This window comes from Balaenoptera borealis, assembly GCF_965194805.1.
Source record: "Balaenoptera borealis genome assembly, chromosome: 17".
Taxonomy (NCBI): Eukaryota; Metazoa; Chordata; class Mammalia; order Artiodactyla; family Balaenopteridae; genus Balaenoptera; species Balaenoptera borealis.
Genome location: NC_138876.1, coordinates 72,379,191 through 72,399,048, shown reverse-complemented (window position 1 = coordinate 72,399,048; position 19,858 = coordinate 72,379,191). Strand labels below are relative to the sequence as shown.

The following is a 19,858-nucleotide window of genomic DNA, read 5'->3' as shown; positions in this document are numbered from 1 at the left end:
CCAGTCTTCTCTCTACATATCCAGCTTTTTCTTTCCTCCTCTCTCATCCTCCTGTTATTTTTTCTTTCCTTCTTCTTCTCCCATAAATGTCCCATATCATCCATTCTTCTTATGCTCCCAAAGTCGTTTTTCTTTTGTTTGTATAGTTAGACACATGGTCATGGTATGAAAGGTCTAGATACCATACTTTGACCCTTTGATCACTTTAGGAGATACAGATACAGATTAGATGTAGTATATAGATACAGATAGATGACAGAAAGAGATGATGGATAGATGATAGATAGATAGATAGATGATAGATGATAAATAGATAGATTGCTCTTCACTGATTCTTCATTGATTTTAAGACATGATTATTTTACATTTCAGCATTCATGAGATCAGGTCTGATATAATTGGTGGTGCCTTTGATTTGATGACTTACAATAAATACAACCACTTCCATGACAGTGGTATGTTTTCTGTAACTCAAGCGCTTTTAAAAAATCTCTCTGTCAAACACAAATACACAAACTTAATGTCTGTTTTTAAAATTCCTAGACACCTCTCCCTGTTTTCTCTCTTCATGCTCCATGCACAAAGATATGAGATCCGAGCTCCGTAATTATGGGGGTTCTTTCTCCTATATTCCAAGTCAATAATTTTTAGGAGATATACATCAACCCTCCTTTCCAAATCAAACTCCAAAATGTGGTGTTGATTTTTTCAGGCATTTTCAGATCTGCTCGCCTATCTCTTCCTCCGTCCCCCTCCCGTGCACCGCCCACTCCCGAGCCCCCCCCCCCCGCCCCCGCCCTCTGGTAAGTGACAAGGGGCTACATACTGTGAGTCTAGGTGCTGGAGTAGCACCAGTGGGCCCAGCGTTGGCATGTGTGCTAGATGTACATATTTTATTATTACCTTTCCTCCACAGCCAAGACTGTCAGAGGAAACATGGCATTTCTTACAGCTTTCTGCTAAGTGTCAGGCTTTGCACTTCAAATATTTGATAAGTGGAGCATACGTGCAGGAGCACATCCGTGCGAAAGGCAGACCCACAGCGTAACTTTCACTCTCCTGTTAACTTTTTCATCTCCCAGAAGTTGTTTCTGTCCATATTTTTACTTCAGCTGGGCTGAGTGGGAGAAAGAACTCAAAGGGAGGTCGAAGCAGATGGCTGTCACAAACTGCATACGGCAATTGAGAATTAGTGTACAAGCACATGCAACCTGGTACAGTACGAAACATTCCAGCATCTGAGCGCCGGAATAAATCAAGCCTGGAGAAGATCGGGATGATCAAAAGATGGGCTCTTCTTTCCCTGTTGCAGATATATATTTAGGCCTTCTGAATTCATTAGGATATGTTCTCTGTTTTCAGTAGGCAAGTTAACACCTAAATTGAGCAGATTCATGTAGATTCTGGTATCTCGCCTTTTTCTCTCCTCCACAGTGTGCTTTCTGAAAAGACATATTTCTGAAGAGATAGGCATCTTTTTCATATCAGGAGGATTGGAGATGATGGCATCAATGTGCCTGGACAAATTTAATCATCATAATAATTACTAAGCAGATATAACACGTTACATTCACTCCCCAATTTATTAACAACAAGTATGCACCAGGCACAGACAGTTTACGTACACTTTCCACGTACATTTTTGGACTACTCATGACCCTACTGGTGACCAATCTGTTGAAAGCAGTTCATTCACAAGTATATGCACTTTTAAGTGTTTTTTTTTTTTCAGTAAGAATGATGATAAAGAGACATATACCAACAGTGATTAACAGCAAGTGGTGTCAAATTCACAGCCCAGAAGCCCTTACAGTAGTAGTGAGATGCAGCTCTGCCACGTTGCCTTTTATAATTATAAATAACTGATAATCATCCTCAATTGTACTGTTATGAATTCCAGTTAATGGGGTGAAACGAGTCTTTCCCCCCCCCGCCACCCCATTCTACAAATGAAGAAACAGAGGAGGAGAGTTTAACTGTCAGTCATCCCCGTTCTCAGAAGAGCAAAGGCCATTTCCACAGTCAGCCTTGCTCCCTGTGGGTCCATCTGCCCCCGCGGGCGTGGAGTTTCGTGGCTGCACCGAAGGCCGGGGCTGGCGAAGCGGGGCCCACGGGCTGCCTCTGCTCCTGCCGCGAGCAGCATCTCCTCCCTTCCCTAAACTTGCTCCCCATGAGGTTTAAGGAAGCTACAGTTTTTTTTCAACAAGGCCCTTGCTGCCATTGCCTTTTTGCTTTGTTTCCCTTCCCATCTGTCCTTCTTTGTGAGAGGCAAAAGAAATGCAAGACACACAAGAAAGAGAAAAGGGGGAAAGTGATAGATATTGGCTCAAGAATAAATATTGAATTCCATATTGGTAGACCCAAACACAAATCAACTCTGAACTCCAGGGGTCCACCAACATGCACATAAATCATTTATAACGATAATCCAAGACTAGGTCCAAATCTCATTAAAGTATATGAATCCTTAATCTATTTTGGCAAAAAAGCGCCAATACACATTTTTTCTTTTTATCATAAATTACAGTTCTGTGGCACTGTGCAAATATTACCAAGCTGTAAGACAGCTGTGCTCCATTAAAATGTGTAATGGTCGCTGATTCCTTACAGCACATGGTCATCAGGCTGAATCTACAGCCAGTAATTAGGAAGATGAAATGTTTAATTGTGCCTTAATTTTGATAAAATTTATCTGTCACACATCCCGCAGTCGAGCATTATGCTCACAAATCAATGTCATCGGCCGAGTAGGAACTCAAGCACCAGATTCTTGTCCCTGACAGATTCATTTGAATATGTAACTGCTCGTGATGAGCTACCAGGCTAAGGAAGAAAGTGTAAACTCGCCCTGCTGACATGTTCTGGTGAGGTATGTCCTGTGACTTGCTTTAAGGAAAAGTTAAGACTCAAAAACAATTCCACTCTCACCTCTTAACGGCCCTGCCCACCTCCTGCTCTGATCGTGTAAAGAAAGACCACCCTTCAGGGTCTACCTTTTTCACCTTAAAATCTATTAGTGCAGGGAAGGAGGGCAGAGGAGAAGGAGGAGAAAGAGAGAAAAGAGGGTTTACTCATGCCCTCTGTAGTCCTCCATCCTAACATCCTCATCTAGGGATGGATTGGTGAGGTCTGCAAGAGCCATCGCATTTAACTGGGTACCTAAATATTCATTGATTCATAGCCTGTTAGAACGTTAGACATGAAGCTCCTCTCGTTTTATACACATGGGAGTGGAAGGCCAGTGAGACAGTCCAAGGGCCAGAGCACCATCAGAAAGCGTTCAGATTATCGCTGTGCAATCACAGTTGAGATAACCTACATTTTACAGGAAGTTTTATAATCCTTACAAGCAATATTTACAAATTATGATGTTGAATACATTTTTCAAATGGCAAGAAGTATTATTTTAAGCACAGAGAAGTGTTAAGTACAAATACCTGCCAATGCTGAAAATTAATTTGTGTCATGTTTTCCCCACAAAATGAATCAGTGATTATCTTTCTCACTTACAAGAACGATGGCTCATTATCCAAGAGAATTTAAAGAGCGTATATAGGGATGTACTTGACATTTTTATTTTACATAGCCCTAGAAATAAAAATAATTGAGGGAGGTCATGGCAAAGACTGTGGGGAGGGGGTGGAAGGCAGGTGTGAAGAAAGGGCAGCAACCTGAGATCAAGATGGACCATCAGAGAGGGCACAAAACAGCCCAGACCACTAGAAAATGGTGTGTCCATATGGAGGGTCTGTTTCCCCAGGCCGGCAAGTTAGATCCTCAATGTGGTCTTAAAATATTCTTAATAAGCCAAAATTTTGCTAAAGGACACCAATTAGGTTTTCTAAGGTGAGGACCAGGCAATTAATGAACCAGCTGAAGACTCAGAGCATGCCAGCTTACTTTAAAGTAAAATAAGTCTCAAGATCAGGAATAATTTTAGAAGAGTCTTCAGGGAGAGCCAAATGGCATTAAGCTATAGCCTGCTAACAAGAACACTCATTAAAACACTTTTCTAAACTTAGCCATGGAAATAAGTCCAAGCTAAAGATATCATATTCCCCATTCCCTTTGGTACTATTTTCATGGGCAGATATATTCAGGGATTGGATAAAAGAGTGGTATTCTAGTAAGATAGTTGTATTTCATCCTACTAGAACTCCACATAAGCTAAACAGAGGGAGGAATAACTAGGAGGGTACAAATAGCATGGAGAATAATACTAAATGACTGGCATTCTGCATCTTTTACAACAAACTGCTTTCACATCCATTGTCTTATTTGGGGCTTAGAGAGGTTAAATTTGTCCCGTGAATATCCAAGAAAGAAGAAAACCAGTGTGCTGGGTGCCGGGGATTGGCTCACTCACCAGCCACTCTAGCGGGTCTCTCTCTGATGCTGAGAACACCATTTCCCAGACTCCTTTGTGGAAGCGAGGGTTCTGCGCAGGATTTAGGCACTGCCATTCGGATGCACGTGTGTGAGATGTGAGTTGCACAGAGAGAGAGGCAGGGTGCAGGGCTTCCATTTTGGGGGCACCAGACTGTGACAGAAGCAGCAGGATTTGGGAGCCAGCAGTCGTGGTGGCAACTTCCTGATTTGTTAAGCAGTTTTCTAATTCAGCAGCTTCCTGTTCAAGGCAGAGGCGGAGTCCTGATTCTGCAGCATGGCAGGGGCAGCAGCTGCCACATAGGGGCTGCTTTACAATGTTTTGGGGGAACTTCCTCCCTTTCCACCTCTGTTGGCTAGGGTGAATTCTGTAGGCTGCAACGCAGAACCTCCACCCATGTACCCAAGTTGTGTGATCCCAACCTGGTGTCCTTTTCATGGCTTCTCACCACGAGGTGGAGAATAATGCAAATTCTATATCTGGTTCAGAATTTGGGAAGGCCTAATGATTTCTGAAAACTTTGTTTAAATGACTTTATTATGGTGTAGTAGAGATGGCAATAGACTAACTAGGCAGGAGGACTGGATTCTAGTTCCAGGTGTGACTCTATGTTTTGGGGGCAAATCAATTTCCTATCGGCATAGTGTCCTCATCTTAAAAATAACACACACACAGTAAAATCAATGATTTCTGTAGTCACTCATAGTCCCGGTATTTGGAGACTCTGCGAGGATTATTTTAAAGTATATTTATTGGTTTAGCTACCAAAGCATTAAACAATAAGTGATTTCATTGGAAGTAAAATTTTATTTAGCTATGTGTGATAACAGATGTAACTGCAGTACCCTTATGTAAAAATAGTTCCTTGGTCAGAGTTCTTAGGTGGAATCTGTGTGACAGGCTGATACTGTTTGCAGAGAGATAATGACACATATTTGTTCCATCTTGACTACCCCATTTGGACAGAACCACAAATTCATGCATGATGTGATCCATATGGTCCCACCCCCAAAACATATAAAATAGTTTACAGATTTATGTTTTTATAATATCAACATTGACAAATGAGAAACTCCCCATTTTCTTACTACACTTCACACTCTATGGAATGTGCAGGTGTCAAAAGTTGCAATGTTAGAAAAGTTAGTGAAATTAGGAAACTCATCGGTAAATGAAATTTCATTCAGTCAGCATAGTTACTGAATGAGCCTTTACTTATTCACGCACATTTAGTGAACACCCACTCTGTGCCAGGTAGAACATCAGGTATTACAGTCTGAAGGGCACAGCCTCTACTCTTACGGTTCACACAATCTAGAAGAAAAGGTAGACCAATGAATATAGTTACTTGCGATTCAGGATGATGAGTGACAGGAAGGTGACTGGGTCAGGTGAGCTGAGCTCATGTGGGAGGGGTTTACGGAGGCTTCCCGAGACAGGGATTCATTCCCCAGGTATGTTCTGAAGGCTCAGAAAGTGCTATCAGTGAAGGAGACAGATGATAGAGCTTTTCAGAGGCGCAGAGCCAGCCTAGGAAAGAGAGAGAAGGACATTCTACAAGGTGTGGCATTTTCAGAACAATGCTGCGGTCCAAGTGGGAATGTAAAATTGAGTAAACATATGTTTTTTGTTTTTAACATTTTCATCTTCCACGGATAAAAAAGCTAACAGAAGGGGAGAAGTATCAGATGAAAGAAAGAAATAATATCAATTTCTGTTGCTGTTTTCTGAGGTGTGAAGAGTACGCTGACTAAACTAACCCACTCTCCAACCCTTTGACCTTCCACAACCTTCTACAGTCCCACCACTAAGAACAGATTCAGGGTATGTTGGAGATGACACCTTGATAAAAATTTACATTTCCTGTGAAAATGTAATTTAGCGTGTTGTTATTGAAATTACTTTGTTCTTTAAAACACAAAGTAGTGAATAGCATCAATAAAAATAAATGTTTTACTACATATTTTAAAACTTTTTTATTAGAAGAGCATCATAGATTCAGTACAGAAATTAAATTAATAGAGAAGGGTGAGGTAGGCTGGATGACAGACCCTCAACAGCCCCCCCAAAATATCTAGGTCCTAATTCCTGGAAGCTGTGATTGTTACCTTATATAGCAAACGGCACTTGGCAGATGCGATTAAAGATCCTGAGATGCGGAGCTTATCCTGAATTATAGGAGTGGGCAGTAGATGTAACTTAAGTTTTCTTGTAAGAGAAGGTAGAGGAAGATTTGACTACAGGAGAAGGTGATGCAATAACAGAAGCAAGATGCTGCACTGCTGACTTTGAAAATGAAGGAAGGAGGGCAGGCAGCCTTCAGAAGTTGGAAGAGGCAGGGATGGATTCTCTCCTGGAGACACCAGAGGGAACCAGCCCTGCGGCACCTTGACTTCAGCCCAGTGAAACTGATTTCCAGCTTCTGACCTCCAGAACTATAAGAGAATAAATTCGTGTGGCTATGTGTTATGGTGTCAATAGTATACTAATACAAAGAGCAGATAAATAATTTTATAAAATTTCCAAACCTGAGAACTACTACAAATATACTATAGGAAAATCGTTATTCATAGGCTAGAATTCTTAAAGTATATGCCATGATTCAAATTTTAACCGCGCTCCACAATTTTTTCTTACAAAAATTAACAAAAGGTTGAAGTCTGTGGAAAAGCTTACCAAATCAGTGCACACAGTCCCAAAAAGAAGACAGAGCACTACGGATGGGAAGATTAAGGTTGAATACTATAATTTGTTCAACAGTCTTGTCTCATTCACTAAATCTGTTGAGAAATTACTTTAAAAGCTAGCAATAAGGTATTGTTTAAATATTTATAATTATTTGCCTTGTAAGGATATTCCTTTTAGAGTGATTCATTCAATGAACATTTATTGAGTGAATCTTTGGAGATAAAGCAGTGATCTAAACAGTCTCGAGCTTCTTTAAGGAGTTCACATCCTTGAAAACTAGACCAAACTATCAATAAATTTCAACATCACGAATGCTATGTAGAGCTATATACACCGTAAGAAGAGAAACCTCGAAAAATGGCATGTTTATTTTATACTCAGATTTTCAAATATTTAACTCCATGACATGCTGTCAGAATTTACACTCTCAATTAACAGGCTTTTATTCATTCAACAAGGCCTATTTCTCCTCGTGTTCATGAAAATGACTTAGCAAGTGAAATATCTCAAAATTAATAAGGGAAAGACAGTGTTAGAAACTCTCCAGCCCTGTTCCTTCTCTCCTCCTCAATCTTGAATCTTCCTAGGTAACACCGTATCAGTCAGAAGGTAGAGTGTTCCGAGGGTGCTGATGCCATGGCTGGGATGTTTGGGGTTAGGAGGAATAAAGAGTTTGAAGGGTAATGATTTCTTTACTGCAGTATGAAACTTTAAGCTCAGTTCTCCTCTGAGAAAGCAAATAGCACTGAGTCAAGTTGTTCAGTTAGTCAAAGTGACATTTAAGTAGTGCCTGAAGATAGTTCTCAGGGCACTGTGCTATTTATTGTCCAGGATTCATGTTTTCAGCCAATCAGTGGGTGCCAGGAGCTAGCAGAGCCAGGTGGCTGTAGCATCAGACTATGGACCCAGCCTGAAGAAGGGTAGGACTGACCACAGTGATACCTCCAGCTGAGTCCTCGCCTCTGTCAAAGGCAGGACCAGAGGACGCCCTTAGCCTCTACAGTTCTCTAGCTCAATATTTACGTTTATTTTTCTTTTTCGACGTTTACGTTTGAGGTTTGAAAGAAAACTTTCAGAGGATTAACTTCTGCTCCAAGGAAGAAATGATGTCAAAATTAAAGACTAATAATTCTCACTGTCATATAACACTAGAAACAAAATTAAATCGCCATTATAACTAAGAGCTCTGAAGAGTCAAGTACAAAAATATTCTAATAGAGGTTTTTAAAGAGTCCCAGGTCAAGAGAGCCCTGTGAGATCTGAGAATCAGTGCTGTAGATACACTGCAAAATAAGATGCCATTCCATTTTAAGCTAGAATCTAGTTATTAATAAAATTAAATTCATACTTCATCTTAGATCCACAGAATGTGCTTTCATGTCTCCGTACATAACTTTCTTCATGATTCACATGGACCTAAGTGCAAAGCATTGAGGGCCCCCAGTGGCAATGCATGGTGAAGAAAGGAATGTGAGTTCTACTGGGTTGTATTTTCATTGTTGAGAGAACTGAGAGAGTAGTAAATGGAAGGAAAATGGATAGGCACTCAGAAGACAGTCCATGAAGTGGCAATACTTTTGATATAGTAACCGTAGTAACTGGTATCTCAGTGTCTAAACCTCTGCCTTGTTGTTTCTCAAATGCAATTTTGTTACAATACCTAAAGTCAAACAGCTTCCTAGGACTGACGTATATTCTTCTATATATGTGAGAACACCAATTTATCCATGTACAATAAAAGAAACATTCTGCTGCTGCCTGTAGTATTTGCCTTCTCTAGACTACCTTTTTTTTTTAAAAGACATTTGAGAGTCTAATTTCATAACCAGAAGGTTCTTTCTGTAACTAGAATTGGAGAAAAAGAAGTGTCATAGTCAACAGGGGTAATTTCATCAAGACGGGGTAAACCCTGATGAACTACCTCAAGCCCTCAATGGAATGACCAGATATTTTTGTCTTTCCCCTTTTGTTAATGCTGGATAAACAATGACAAATTCTTGTGTGTTGGATTTTCCTATCCTAGATACCTTGTAGATTACTACTTTCTCTTTCTCTCTCAATGCACAATTTAATTGAACTTGTTTCACTATACAAATAATTGTACTGATATTTCTCTAGGACCAGTCATCCTTGTGAACCCACTGACATGTAGAATCTATGTGTATTTCTGCTTTAAATAGCTTTGGGGTTCATTATTACTAGTCATGCTCTAGGGTCATCTTATCTTCAAATTATCAGGAAAACTTATTTCTCTCACGTACACTGACTACATGGAGAACAAAGGCAAGGAGACTCAACTTGGCTGTGGAGATCAAATGGTGTCTCAGCATGACATTCAAGCTAGTCTAATCTGGGAGTTATATCACGGAAAGAAGAATTCTAGCCAGTGGAGATACTAGAAGACAAGCAGGTAGCAACATGTACCAGATCCAGTGCTCCCAGTCAACGGCTGAAGGTGTACGGCACAGTGAAAAACAATGGAAAGAAGAAAGCAGGTCAGACATGACATTCAGCAAAACAAGCTGAGATGCAGAGTAAACTTCCAAACTCAACAGGAGGAACTGAGAGCTCATGAGAGAGCCAAGGTAGAGATTCAATCAGTCTTCATAAGCCAACACTATGGAAAATAAGAATTTGATTAGGTAGGCATATGTGTGCCCACGGACACCAGCTACTGACTCTATGAAGGCAAAGTAACATGTTGGTTAAGACATGGGCTTTGGAGTTGCAGAGACACAGGCTAATCCTGCCTCTACCACCGACCACCTAGATGATAATAGGCGGTCTCGGTTTTTTCATCTGGAAAACAGAAAGTATGTACCTAAATAGTAAAACACTTCGCACCATACCTAGCACTGTAGATGCTCTGTGAATGATGGCTATTATTGTTGCAGCTTCTTCTAGTTGAGAGGCTGCTAACAGATTGCCTGGTGAGGATCTGTGAGTGGTTCTGAGTCAGCAGGATGAAGACATCCGTGCCTGATGCTGCGAGGGCCTGAGGAAGGCAAGGACTGACCGATCAATGCCTCTACATGTGAAAACAAATCATGGTGAAGTGTGATGGAGAGGAAAGAGCAGGGGTTGGAGTACAACAACCAGGGTTCAAATCATGTCCCTTGTTCTTTGATTTACTAGGTATATAAACAAAATACTTCATCTTTCCAAGCATTAACAATTTTTCACTTGTAAAATAGAGATAATACTTATCTCACAGGGTTGATAGAAGAAATAGATGAGACAATGGCTTTTTCAAGTGCTTAAAATATAGTAGATATTTAAATGTATTTTCCTTTCCTCTCCCTTTCCAACTTGTCATTCATATATGAAAAAAAAAGGGGGGGGTATTCTCAGATTTGTCAATGGTTGGAAAATATACCACCTTGTCTGCAAAAATTATTCTCCACATCGTTCACATCATTGAGACATGACTGGAGGAAGTCATAATTGAGGAAGCTGTGATTTAACAGAACAGGCTATAAACACTAAAGTAGGAACCAAACACTCACCACTAGTGGAATGAGAAGTATTACAAATACTATCAGAAAAATATTGATATCAGAACAGCAGAAGTAGAATATAAAGTTTCTAAAATAAGAAGATTAATCAAATGTATGGAGTTTTTTAAGTTAAAGATTGATGAAAATTGGGAGGTGAAGGACATTCCAGGAGAAGAGGAAAAGGGAAAAATACCAAATGCCTTGCCACCCAAAAAAGGAATAAGAGACCAATTTGTTAGTATATAATTAGTATTAATTGAGGAACACTTCCCAACTTTTTGAGATATGATCGAAGTAAAATAAACCGCCGCTATACAGATTGGGTAATTTGACCACTTCTGACATACATATACACCCATGAAACCAGACTCCAGTCAAAACTACACACATTTCCAACCCCAAAAGTTTTCTTGTGCCTCTTTGTAATTCATTGCAATCTCCACCCCTTCTCAAGCAATCATTTACCTTCTTTCTGTCACTATAGTTTGCTTTTCTAGAATTTTATGTAATGGAATCACACAGTATGTTCTCTTTTTCTACCTTTACTACAATGAGGTATCACCTCACACCAGTTAGAATGGGCATCATCAGAAAAGCTACAGACAACAAATGCTGGAGAGGGTGTGGAGAAAAGGGAACACTCTTGCACTGTTGGTGGGAATGTAAATTGATACAGCCACTATGGAGAACAGTATGGAGGTTCCTTAAAAAACTAAAAATAGAATTACCATATGACCCAGCAATCCCACTACTGGGCATATACCCTGAGAAAACCATAATTCAAAAAGACACATGCACCCCAATGTTCACTGCAGCACTATTTACAATAGCCAGGTCATGGAAGCAACCTAAGTGTCCATCACCAGACGAATGGATAAAGAAGTTGTGGTACATATATACAATGGAATATTACTCAGCCATAAAAAGGAATGAAATTGGGTCATTTGTAGAGACATGGATGCATCTAGAGACTGTCATACAGAGTGAAGTAAGTCAGAAAGAGAAAAACAAAGATCATATATTAACGCATATATGTGGAACCTAGAAAATGGTATAGATGAACCAGTTTGCAGGGCAGAAATAGAGACACAGATGTAGGGAACAGACGTATGGACACCAAGGGGGGAAAGCAGCGGGGGGCGGTGGTGGTGGTGTGATGAACTGGGAGATTGGGATTGACATGTATACACTGATATGTATAAAATGGATGACTAATAAGAACCTGTTATATAAAAAAATAAATAAAATTAAATTAAAAAAGTAAAAGCAAATAAAAAGTGGTAGAGTTGGGATTTGAACCTAGGCAGCCTGTCTCTAGAATCTATGCTCTTAACTAGAGCTCAGAAACTTTTTCTGTAAAAAATCAGAAAAATAAATATTTTAGGTTTCGTGGGTCATATGGTCTTTCTTGCAACTACTCAACCATGCAGTTGTAGGATAAAAGCAGCTGTAGACAATACATAATCAAATGGGTTTGGCTCTTTTCCAATAAGACTTTATTAAACAAAAACAGGCTGTGGGACTGAGCCCACAGGCTGTAGTTTGCCAAACGCTGCTTTTAATGACTGTACCACCTTGTATTGATGGAAGAAGCAAAGAAGAAACCATAGACTTAACTATATTCCAAGGAAGTTACAGAAGTGAGGATTGGAATATTCATTGAAATCCCAGAGAGAAATCTTAGTTCAGTCAATAGGACAGGTTAGAAGGCAGAATTAAGAAGTGGAGTTAAAAAAATTGATGTGCAAGAAGATATTGTGATGAATAATTATTTTAGTTGCACTTCATTCCTTCACATTCATACACAGAACATGGGAAACCAGAGTGCTGGACTCTAAATAAATAGAACAAAGCCAATATTACCAGATTCTTGTAATATTGTTTGTTATGTGATATAAAGTGTGAAAATGATATTCAATGTAGCATATACTCTACAGTTGTGCCTGTGGACTACATATGCATATGGGAAACAAATGAAAAACACAAAAGTGAATCTGATATGCCCCTTGATAGGGTGTGTGTCTCTCCATTTGAGAGTCATTACTCAACAACTGCCACTGATGGGAGAGCTTCACATCCTTCAGGTGTGCTTTATTGAGGAAAAAATGTTATAGAAATACCCATCAAGAGCTGCTGCTTCTTTAGCGTATGGTTGGAATTTCCATGGTATTTCTCCCTTTGGCTGTCCTGAGTACACAGTTTCACGTCTTTCTTTCAGCAGTACAAACAAGGACAGTCAACATTTTACCCCAATAAGTGTAATCAGAATCCGGAGCTGTAATTAGATTTACTAATGAGGACCCCATAAGTCTGTGTTCTTGAATTTTTAAAACTGTCTACATTTCAAATACAAATCCTTTTGCTTCAGTTCAATTGACCATGTATTTGCATCACTATTATATGACAGGTTCAGTGATTAGATTCTGGGAGGAAGGAAAAGATGAAGAAACAATGCCTGTCCACAAAGACTTTATGATGTAACAGGGTGAGGGAGAATTAGGCAAATAACTGTCAAACAGGATTGAACCATATTTAAAAGAGGAAGAGATCAATCTGGAAAGGCTTTGGGAAAGGTGGAGGCATTTACCATGAGCCTTGCCCAGCAGACAGGATGTGGTCAGACAAAGATGTGGAACAGTAGGATTTCTAAGAGAGACAGCCCTGAGCAAAGACACAAACATACAGAGTCAGCAAGGCTTGAATCAGCTTGGATAGTTAAAGTGATTTTTCTTTTTATTGACCAAATTTCAATGAATGAGATTATTTTATATCAAAATCCCAAAGCAGCCATTTGAAGGTTTAATTTAGTCACTTTGAAATAAACTTCACATTGAACTCCAAACTGAAAACACTTCTCAACTCCATCCTGAATGGAATCATACAAATTCCATTTGTGGTATATTCTAGAGACAAATGAAGAAATAGTTAGATTAAATTTCCCAAATTCTGATCCTTATTCCTTCATTCCAATGACACCCACAACTTCAAACTATGTGTTTCCTGAGTGCAATGGATTATGGTACCACAGACCTAACAATTCTTGCTTAGAAAGTAGAGTGAACACCTTTTAGAATCTGGAAAGCACAAAGAGGGTCTTGGAGCTGGGGTCACTGAGGCTATGGGATGATGAGAAATATCCAGACTTGAGCAGAAAATCTGTTGTCACATTTCCCACACTGCAAGTGCTAATAAAGACTTGGTAATGATGGCAGAAGACTTTTCTGGAAACACTTATGACATTGGTAATGACCCATACTGGGGAGATAAATCCAGTCTGTAGCCATGCTTAAGTAAAAGAAATTCTTATTACCTCATTTGTCTACTAATAAGTATGTCTTTAGAGGGTCCTTTAAATATTATTGATGTGGTAAGTGATAAAAGAAGACTCTTATTGCCTGAAAACACTGAGTAAGTTACCTTCATTATAGCACCTCCACGGGAGGCTTCTCAGTTTGCATGAAAGGTAAATTCAAGGTCCAGAAAAGTTTGTTTTCATTAAGAAGAAGAAAAACCATGTCCTTGATAATTTTTTTAAAATTCAGCATTAGTAAATGATTTTAGCTGCCTTCTTTTGTGTGGTTGTGATGTCAGCTCCAAAAGCTAATTTAATACAATCATGTCTATTCTATTCTTCTTTTTTTTTTTTTTAATTTGAGGGATGCTCTACCTTGACTTAGAATTCATTCGTTATTTATCACATATTTACTAAATTCTAATATACGTCATGCAGTGTGCTGGACATCGAGGACTCACCTGGAAACAGTTCAGACAAGAGCCCTGCTCTCATGTTGTTTTCATCCCAGCACTGCCAGTATGACTACAGTATCCCTCCTCCTAAATTGTAAACTCCAGCGTCTATTCATCTTTTGTATTCTATTTGGTGCGAGCACATGGCCTTGAATGTACATACTTACCAATTATTTACTATGTAGAATTTCGACTTTCCACCTCATATTATAGTTGATTGTGTCCTCGTATTCTTCCTATCCTAGTGACTGAGGAAAGATACTGTGGCAGAGATGTACTCTTCTGCTGGGACACACAGCTAGACTACATTTCCCAGCCTCCTTTGCAGTTAAGACCACATGACTAACTTTCAGCCAATAGTATGAGAGAAGTAACTCACTCAAAATGTGCCTCTTCCAAGCCTGGTCATAAAATCCTCTCATGAGAGAGCCTCCCTGCTGTTGGATGTGACATCCACAAAGTCATCAAAAGTCAGCAGAACCCTTGCCAAATGTCATAAAATTACTGTGTCAAGTAGAGCTCCCCTACTTATCTAGATCTGTCTTGGACTCTTTATAGAAATGAAAAATAAACTTCTATTCCGCATACACCATTAGTGATCTTTGGTCTATTTATTGTAACAGAAAGTCTATCCAAATTAATCAATGTCTTTGCACCTTGTACAGAGGAAACTTTAGGATGCTAAGTTACAGAACTGAATGTTGGAAAAAGAAGTTTCCCTTTTGGGTCATAAACCACCACTATCTGCAGTCAGTAGATGACTGCTTTTGTTAGAAAACACCAAACATCACGAAATCAAAGATTTCATTCTCATTTAGATGTTTATAGTCAAATAAGTGATAGCAAAAGTGAATGATCATTTATAGAAGTATTATTTTTTTCTGCATTCAGGAATCCAAAGCTGGGGAAAAACTGAATACAGTTAACTTTTCCAAACTGCCATAGGCTCACTGTTGAGGTTGAAGTTTGTCTAGACCTAACCAGAGTAGCTGTCAAAATTTATCAAAAAACCTATTTTATTCCTGTTTTTACCTATAGCTCTTCTCTTCACCTTCTACTAATTTGCCTCAAAAGATTGGGAAGATGCTTTTCAAATTCCCTTTCACTCTGTCTCCAAAATACACTTAAATACATTTTGATAGAAGTAAAAATAAAGCTGACATTATCACACACACAGACACACACATTATAGCCCTATGCTAGCTCACCAATAAATTACGCATTACTCTCTAAATAGAGAGATATATTCATTTCAGAAAAGGCTGCATATTTTGTCTATCACTTTGTGATTTCATAGTAAGTAGATATGGTTTAGCTAGAATACTTGGACCAGAAAATAAATGACTCCTGTTCATCCTGTGGGTGCCAACTACGTTCAAGCATGAGGGGTTGCTGGCCCGCGGTGCCAACATACAGCACCTTCGCAGGGAGGCCAAGGCCCTCATGCTCCAGCAATAGCAGACGGCGCTCCGATGAGGCAGGCTGCTTCTGGCAGGTGGCAGCGCAGGAGGTAGTAAGTGAAAGCAGCTCAGCATAAATAGTTCCAGTGAAATACAAGAATAATATTCTGGCGTCCCCAACTCCTTTTCTCTCATTCATGACTCACAATAAACACATATTCTGATGGGCAAATGGCTAAACTACCCCAAAGAAATGAAGAGTCATCTCCAACCTCTAATGCAGACTCTTCACTGATCTGGAAACCTTTCCCCCTCAAGTTAAGCAAAGTTTGAAGAGATACGGTTCTCTCCTCAGTGACCTTGGAAATCTGTCCCAGGTTGTTGGCCATTCTGGTCATTTCTTCTTGACCAGCTGCTGTCTTCATATCAAGGGGGATTTGGAGCATTCCATGGGTCAGGAGAAGGTAATGTGTTCTAGGCCATTTCTAAGCCATGGAAAGCCCCAGGTGTATAAGATTGAACCAGCCAACAAGAGAGAGAGAGAGAGGAAGCCATAGAAGCAGAGACACAGATGGTATTTGACCCAGGAAAAAAATAATAAACAAGATTCTAACACATCCATAGACAATTAACAAATTGAAAATGTAATATCTCTAAGAATTAAGAAATTTTTATAGGGTTGAAAAATGTAATTGCAGGCTTTTACTTTTGGGAGATGGAGATGAAAATTTATAGAGGCTCTTTTCACATTTAAAATACACCTTGAAATTTGGTGTTGGGTAAAAGAGAATTCAGTATACTATGCTAATTTTGTATAGGTATGAAAATTATAAAAATTTTTAAAAATGAAACATAACTAAATAAATAGCACTAAGATTAATAAGGATTTCTCATTAATTTACCATGTTTATAACTCAATTTCTATTGCTTCATTTTTCAGAAATATCTCTATTTCTACAAACAGAATTACTGAGAGGTTATATAGTCCAGCAACAGTGAAATTCCTTTGTAAAGGAGAGGAAAACAAATTTAAAAAGAAAACTTAGAAGGAAGAAATTAAAAGTTACCAGGGGTGACTAATCACAGGCTACAGGAATTGCTGGGAGTGAGTTGTTTCATTTAAAGCTCCAAAATTTGTCAAGATTTTGCTGTCTGCATCTATGGGACAGACTCTATGATACAGAATGGGCACCGAAACCAATTGAGTGGAATGGAAAACTCTGCCTTTTAAAGTTAATCTATTCACTGCAAAATTTAGCAGGTCTATTCAAGTAAACAGGCTCCAAAGTGATAAGTAGCACAATCAGAGGTTTTAAACCTGTTCTAGTTTAATAGGTCAGAATTTCAAGTTTGATTAAATTTTTCACTCCCCTGTTGCCTGATTTCTGTTCAGCCTAGATTAATTACTTTCAGGACCTTGCTAATTGGGATGACTAGCAAAGACAATTTGTCATGTGGCTCATTTTTCTTAATGTTTTCAATATTTAGTGTTCAATGTTTATAAAGTTATAGTAAATTCGATTAGTAGTCACAAAAGTCAACACACAGTTCCCACAATTTAGCATTTCAAGGTCATCACTGACCCTCCAATCTTCAATAAGCCATTTGAGATTATGTTACTAAATTCTGTTTGTAATTATAACTTGGCTATAGAAAAGTTTTTCTCTGTGGGGATTCCAGGTAAATTGCTCTTTCTTGGCATTCTTTTTGCCCAGGAAATGAGGAAAGCTGAAGTAATTCTTCCTTTAAATTGAGATACCCCTTGAGGTGGCAAAATCTTAACAATGTGGGCATAGCAATAAGTGGGAAAAAAATTACCAATAAGCGATGTTAGCCTGAAAATTTGGGAAAACATATTTCTACACAAGCCTACAACTGAAATCAGATCCCAAACTTCCCAGGTGATGCCCGCTACATGCCCCTCAAGTACGGGGGATGGTGCCACACCATCCGTCACTCCGAACTAAACATCACAATGTTCCAGGGCTCCAGAACTTGACACCCAAAGCCTAAAACTATTGAGATATTTATGCTGCTTGGTAATAATCCTCCTGGAAAAGCAGGTAATTGATAAGTGAATGAACTACTCAGGCAATTAATGAAATACTCACACATCAAACACTGATTTAATAAGACCATATGACTTCTGAGGCTTCACTATATGCCTGGTAATTTACACCCAGGATCCCATTTAATCCTAACAAACACTGCTGTAAAGCAGGTGTTCTTATCCCCGTTTTACAAGCGAGGACCTGGGACACAGAGGTATTAACTAACTTGTCCAAAGTCATAAGTGGCAGAACCAGAATTCAAACTTAGTTGTAGCAAAGGCTGTTGGTGCCTTGTTGATATCCTCTTAATCCGATCACTGATTTCCAACTTCCAACCCACAACTGCATTTCTTTTCCTGATGATTTCTCCTCCCTCTGTTCCCTGCTTTACCAGCTCTTGAGACAGGCCAGAATTGTCTGGGAAATAACTCCCCTCTGCATCAGCTTTCGACCAACAACGAACGGGAATTGGTATACAAATACCCCAGCTCTCTCACTCCTGGGGAGTAATAACACTGGCTCCCAGGTTTCCCTAGTGGGATCAAACTTGTTTCCCATAGTGATAACTTACTTGATAGCATTCCCTTCACTGGATACCTTTACTATCCAAAACTGTGCCCCCTCCAACCAGGGTTTCCTGGGATCCCCTTGCAAATAAACTACTTGTCTCAGAGTCTACTTCAGAACTAACCTAAACTAAGACACAAGGTCTGTCTGACTCTAAATCCTTATGATGCTTTCACTTTTCAACACCGGGAATATGGCAATTCAGGAGAGAGACAAATGTCCAGGATCTGACATATTGTTAATAATGAAGAAAACTGGGTGTTTAATATATATATATATATATATATATATATATATATATATATCAGCCTTTCTCATTGGACAGTAGGCTGCTTAATGCATCAACTTGATCTGTTACACACTTGCACCCCTCCAGTCTGGCACATCACCATTGGATCCAAAGTATGTGTCACTTTTTATTTTATACACTTGGGTGGGGAAAAAAAATCGGCATCCCCTTTCCTGCTTGATCACTTCTAGGCCTTTTGCTGCTGATACAACATACTTTATCAGAGAGGTCATTATGCCCACAGGTTAGGAGACCATCCTTTCGTTCCAGGATGTGAAAACTTAGGCTTCCCTGTTAGCCCTCTAGATAAGGAACTCAATAAATATGTGGTAGAACTGAATATGAAATAGAAGCTGAGATTAATCAAAGAGAGATAATCTGGGGGCAAAAAGTATTAGAGCTGTAGTAGCCTCACAGAGCAGACACTGAGAACCCTTTGCCCAAAGATGAGTCTAATTTAGGCCATATTTTTAGATGAAACTTTGTGAATTTAATTGTGAATCTACTTGTGCTCTTTATTGTGTTCAGCCTTGAAGACTTGGAGGCATGCATTACATAGGATCTGGCTCTTGGAGCCTGTATTCCATTGGCAGAGGCAGATTACAAACCAACATTGATGAGAAGTACATCATGACAAGTACAGGAATAGTGAGTGTTCAAAGAGCTGTGTGACTGGTAGAGGGCGGAATGCGTTCTGTGTGGGGTTTTAGGGGTGGCAGAAAAGTCTGGAAGGCTTTACAGAAGATAACAGTTGAGTTGGATTTTGAAAGACTGAAAAGGAATTTATTAACAGAAAAGATGGAGTAGGGGGGATAGTTTTGAGGAGAGAGGTTTAACACAACATTTTGGCTCTGGACAAGGAAAAAATGATTTCCTCTTAAAAGTCAAAATGCTTAGAAATATAAAGTTATAAAATATTAAAGTTATACAGTCCCACCTTGGAATGTTGGGGGAAAAAATAACAATAGCTAACAATTCCATAGTGTTTACTCTGCCAGATTCTGGTCTATGTTTTTTACATTTAAGAGCTCATTATTTTCTCACACCAACCTTATGTAATAAATATTACTATTATGCCACTACAGATGGAAAATTAAGGTACAGAGAGGTTAAGAACATTGCTCAAAGTCACACAGCTATTAAGTAAAGCCAAATAATCTGGCAGTAGAGTCTTTGCTCTTAATTAGTACACTATCATGCCCTTAGCAGTAAAGGTGAATTAGGAGTAACAG

At 39.2% G+C, this 19,858-nt stretch overlaps 1 protein-coding gene across 1 annotated transcript in view; it reads left to right on the top strand.

Annotated features, from left to right (window-relative positions):
* Positions 1–18,588, top strand: part of LOC309615355 (uncharacterized protein) — a 282,265-nt gene extending 263,677 nt beyond the window's left edge. Inside the window, exon 3 of the mRNA XM_082364853.1 lies at positions 14,303–18,588. Coding sequence (XP_082220979.1) covers positions 14,303–14,417 — 115 coding nt within the window. The 3' untranslated portion in view covers positions 14,418–18,588. The remainder of the gene's footprint in view (positions 1–14,302) is intronic.
* Positions 18,589–19,858: the final 1,270 nt, after the last annotated feature.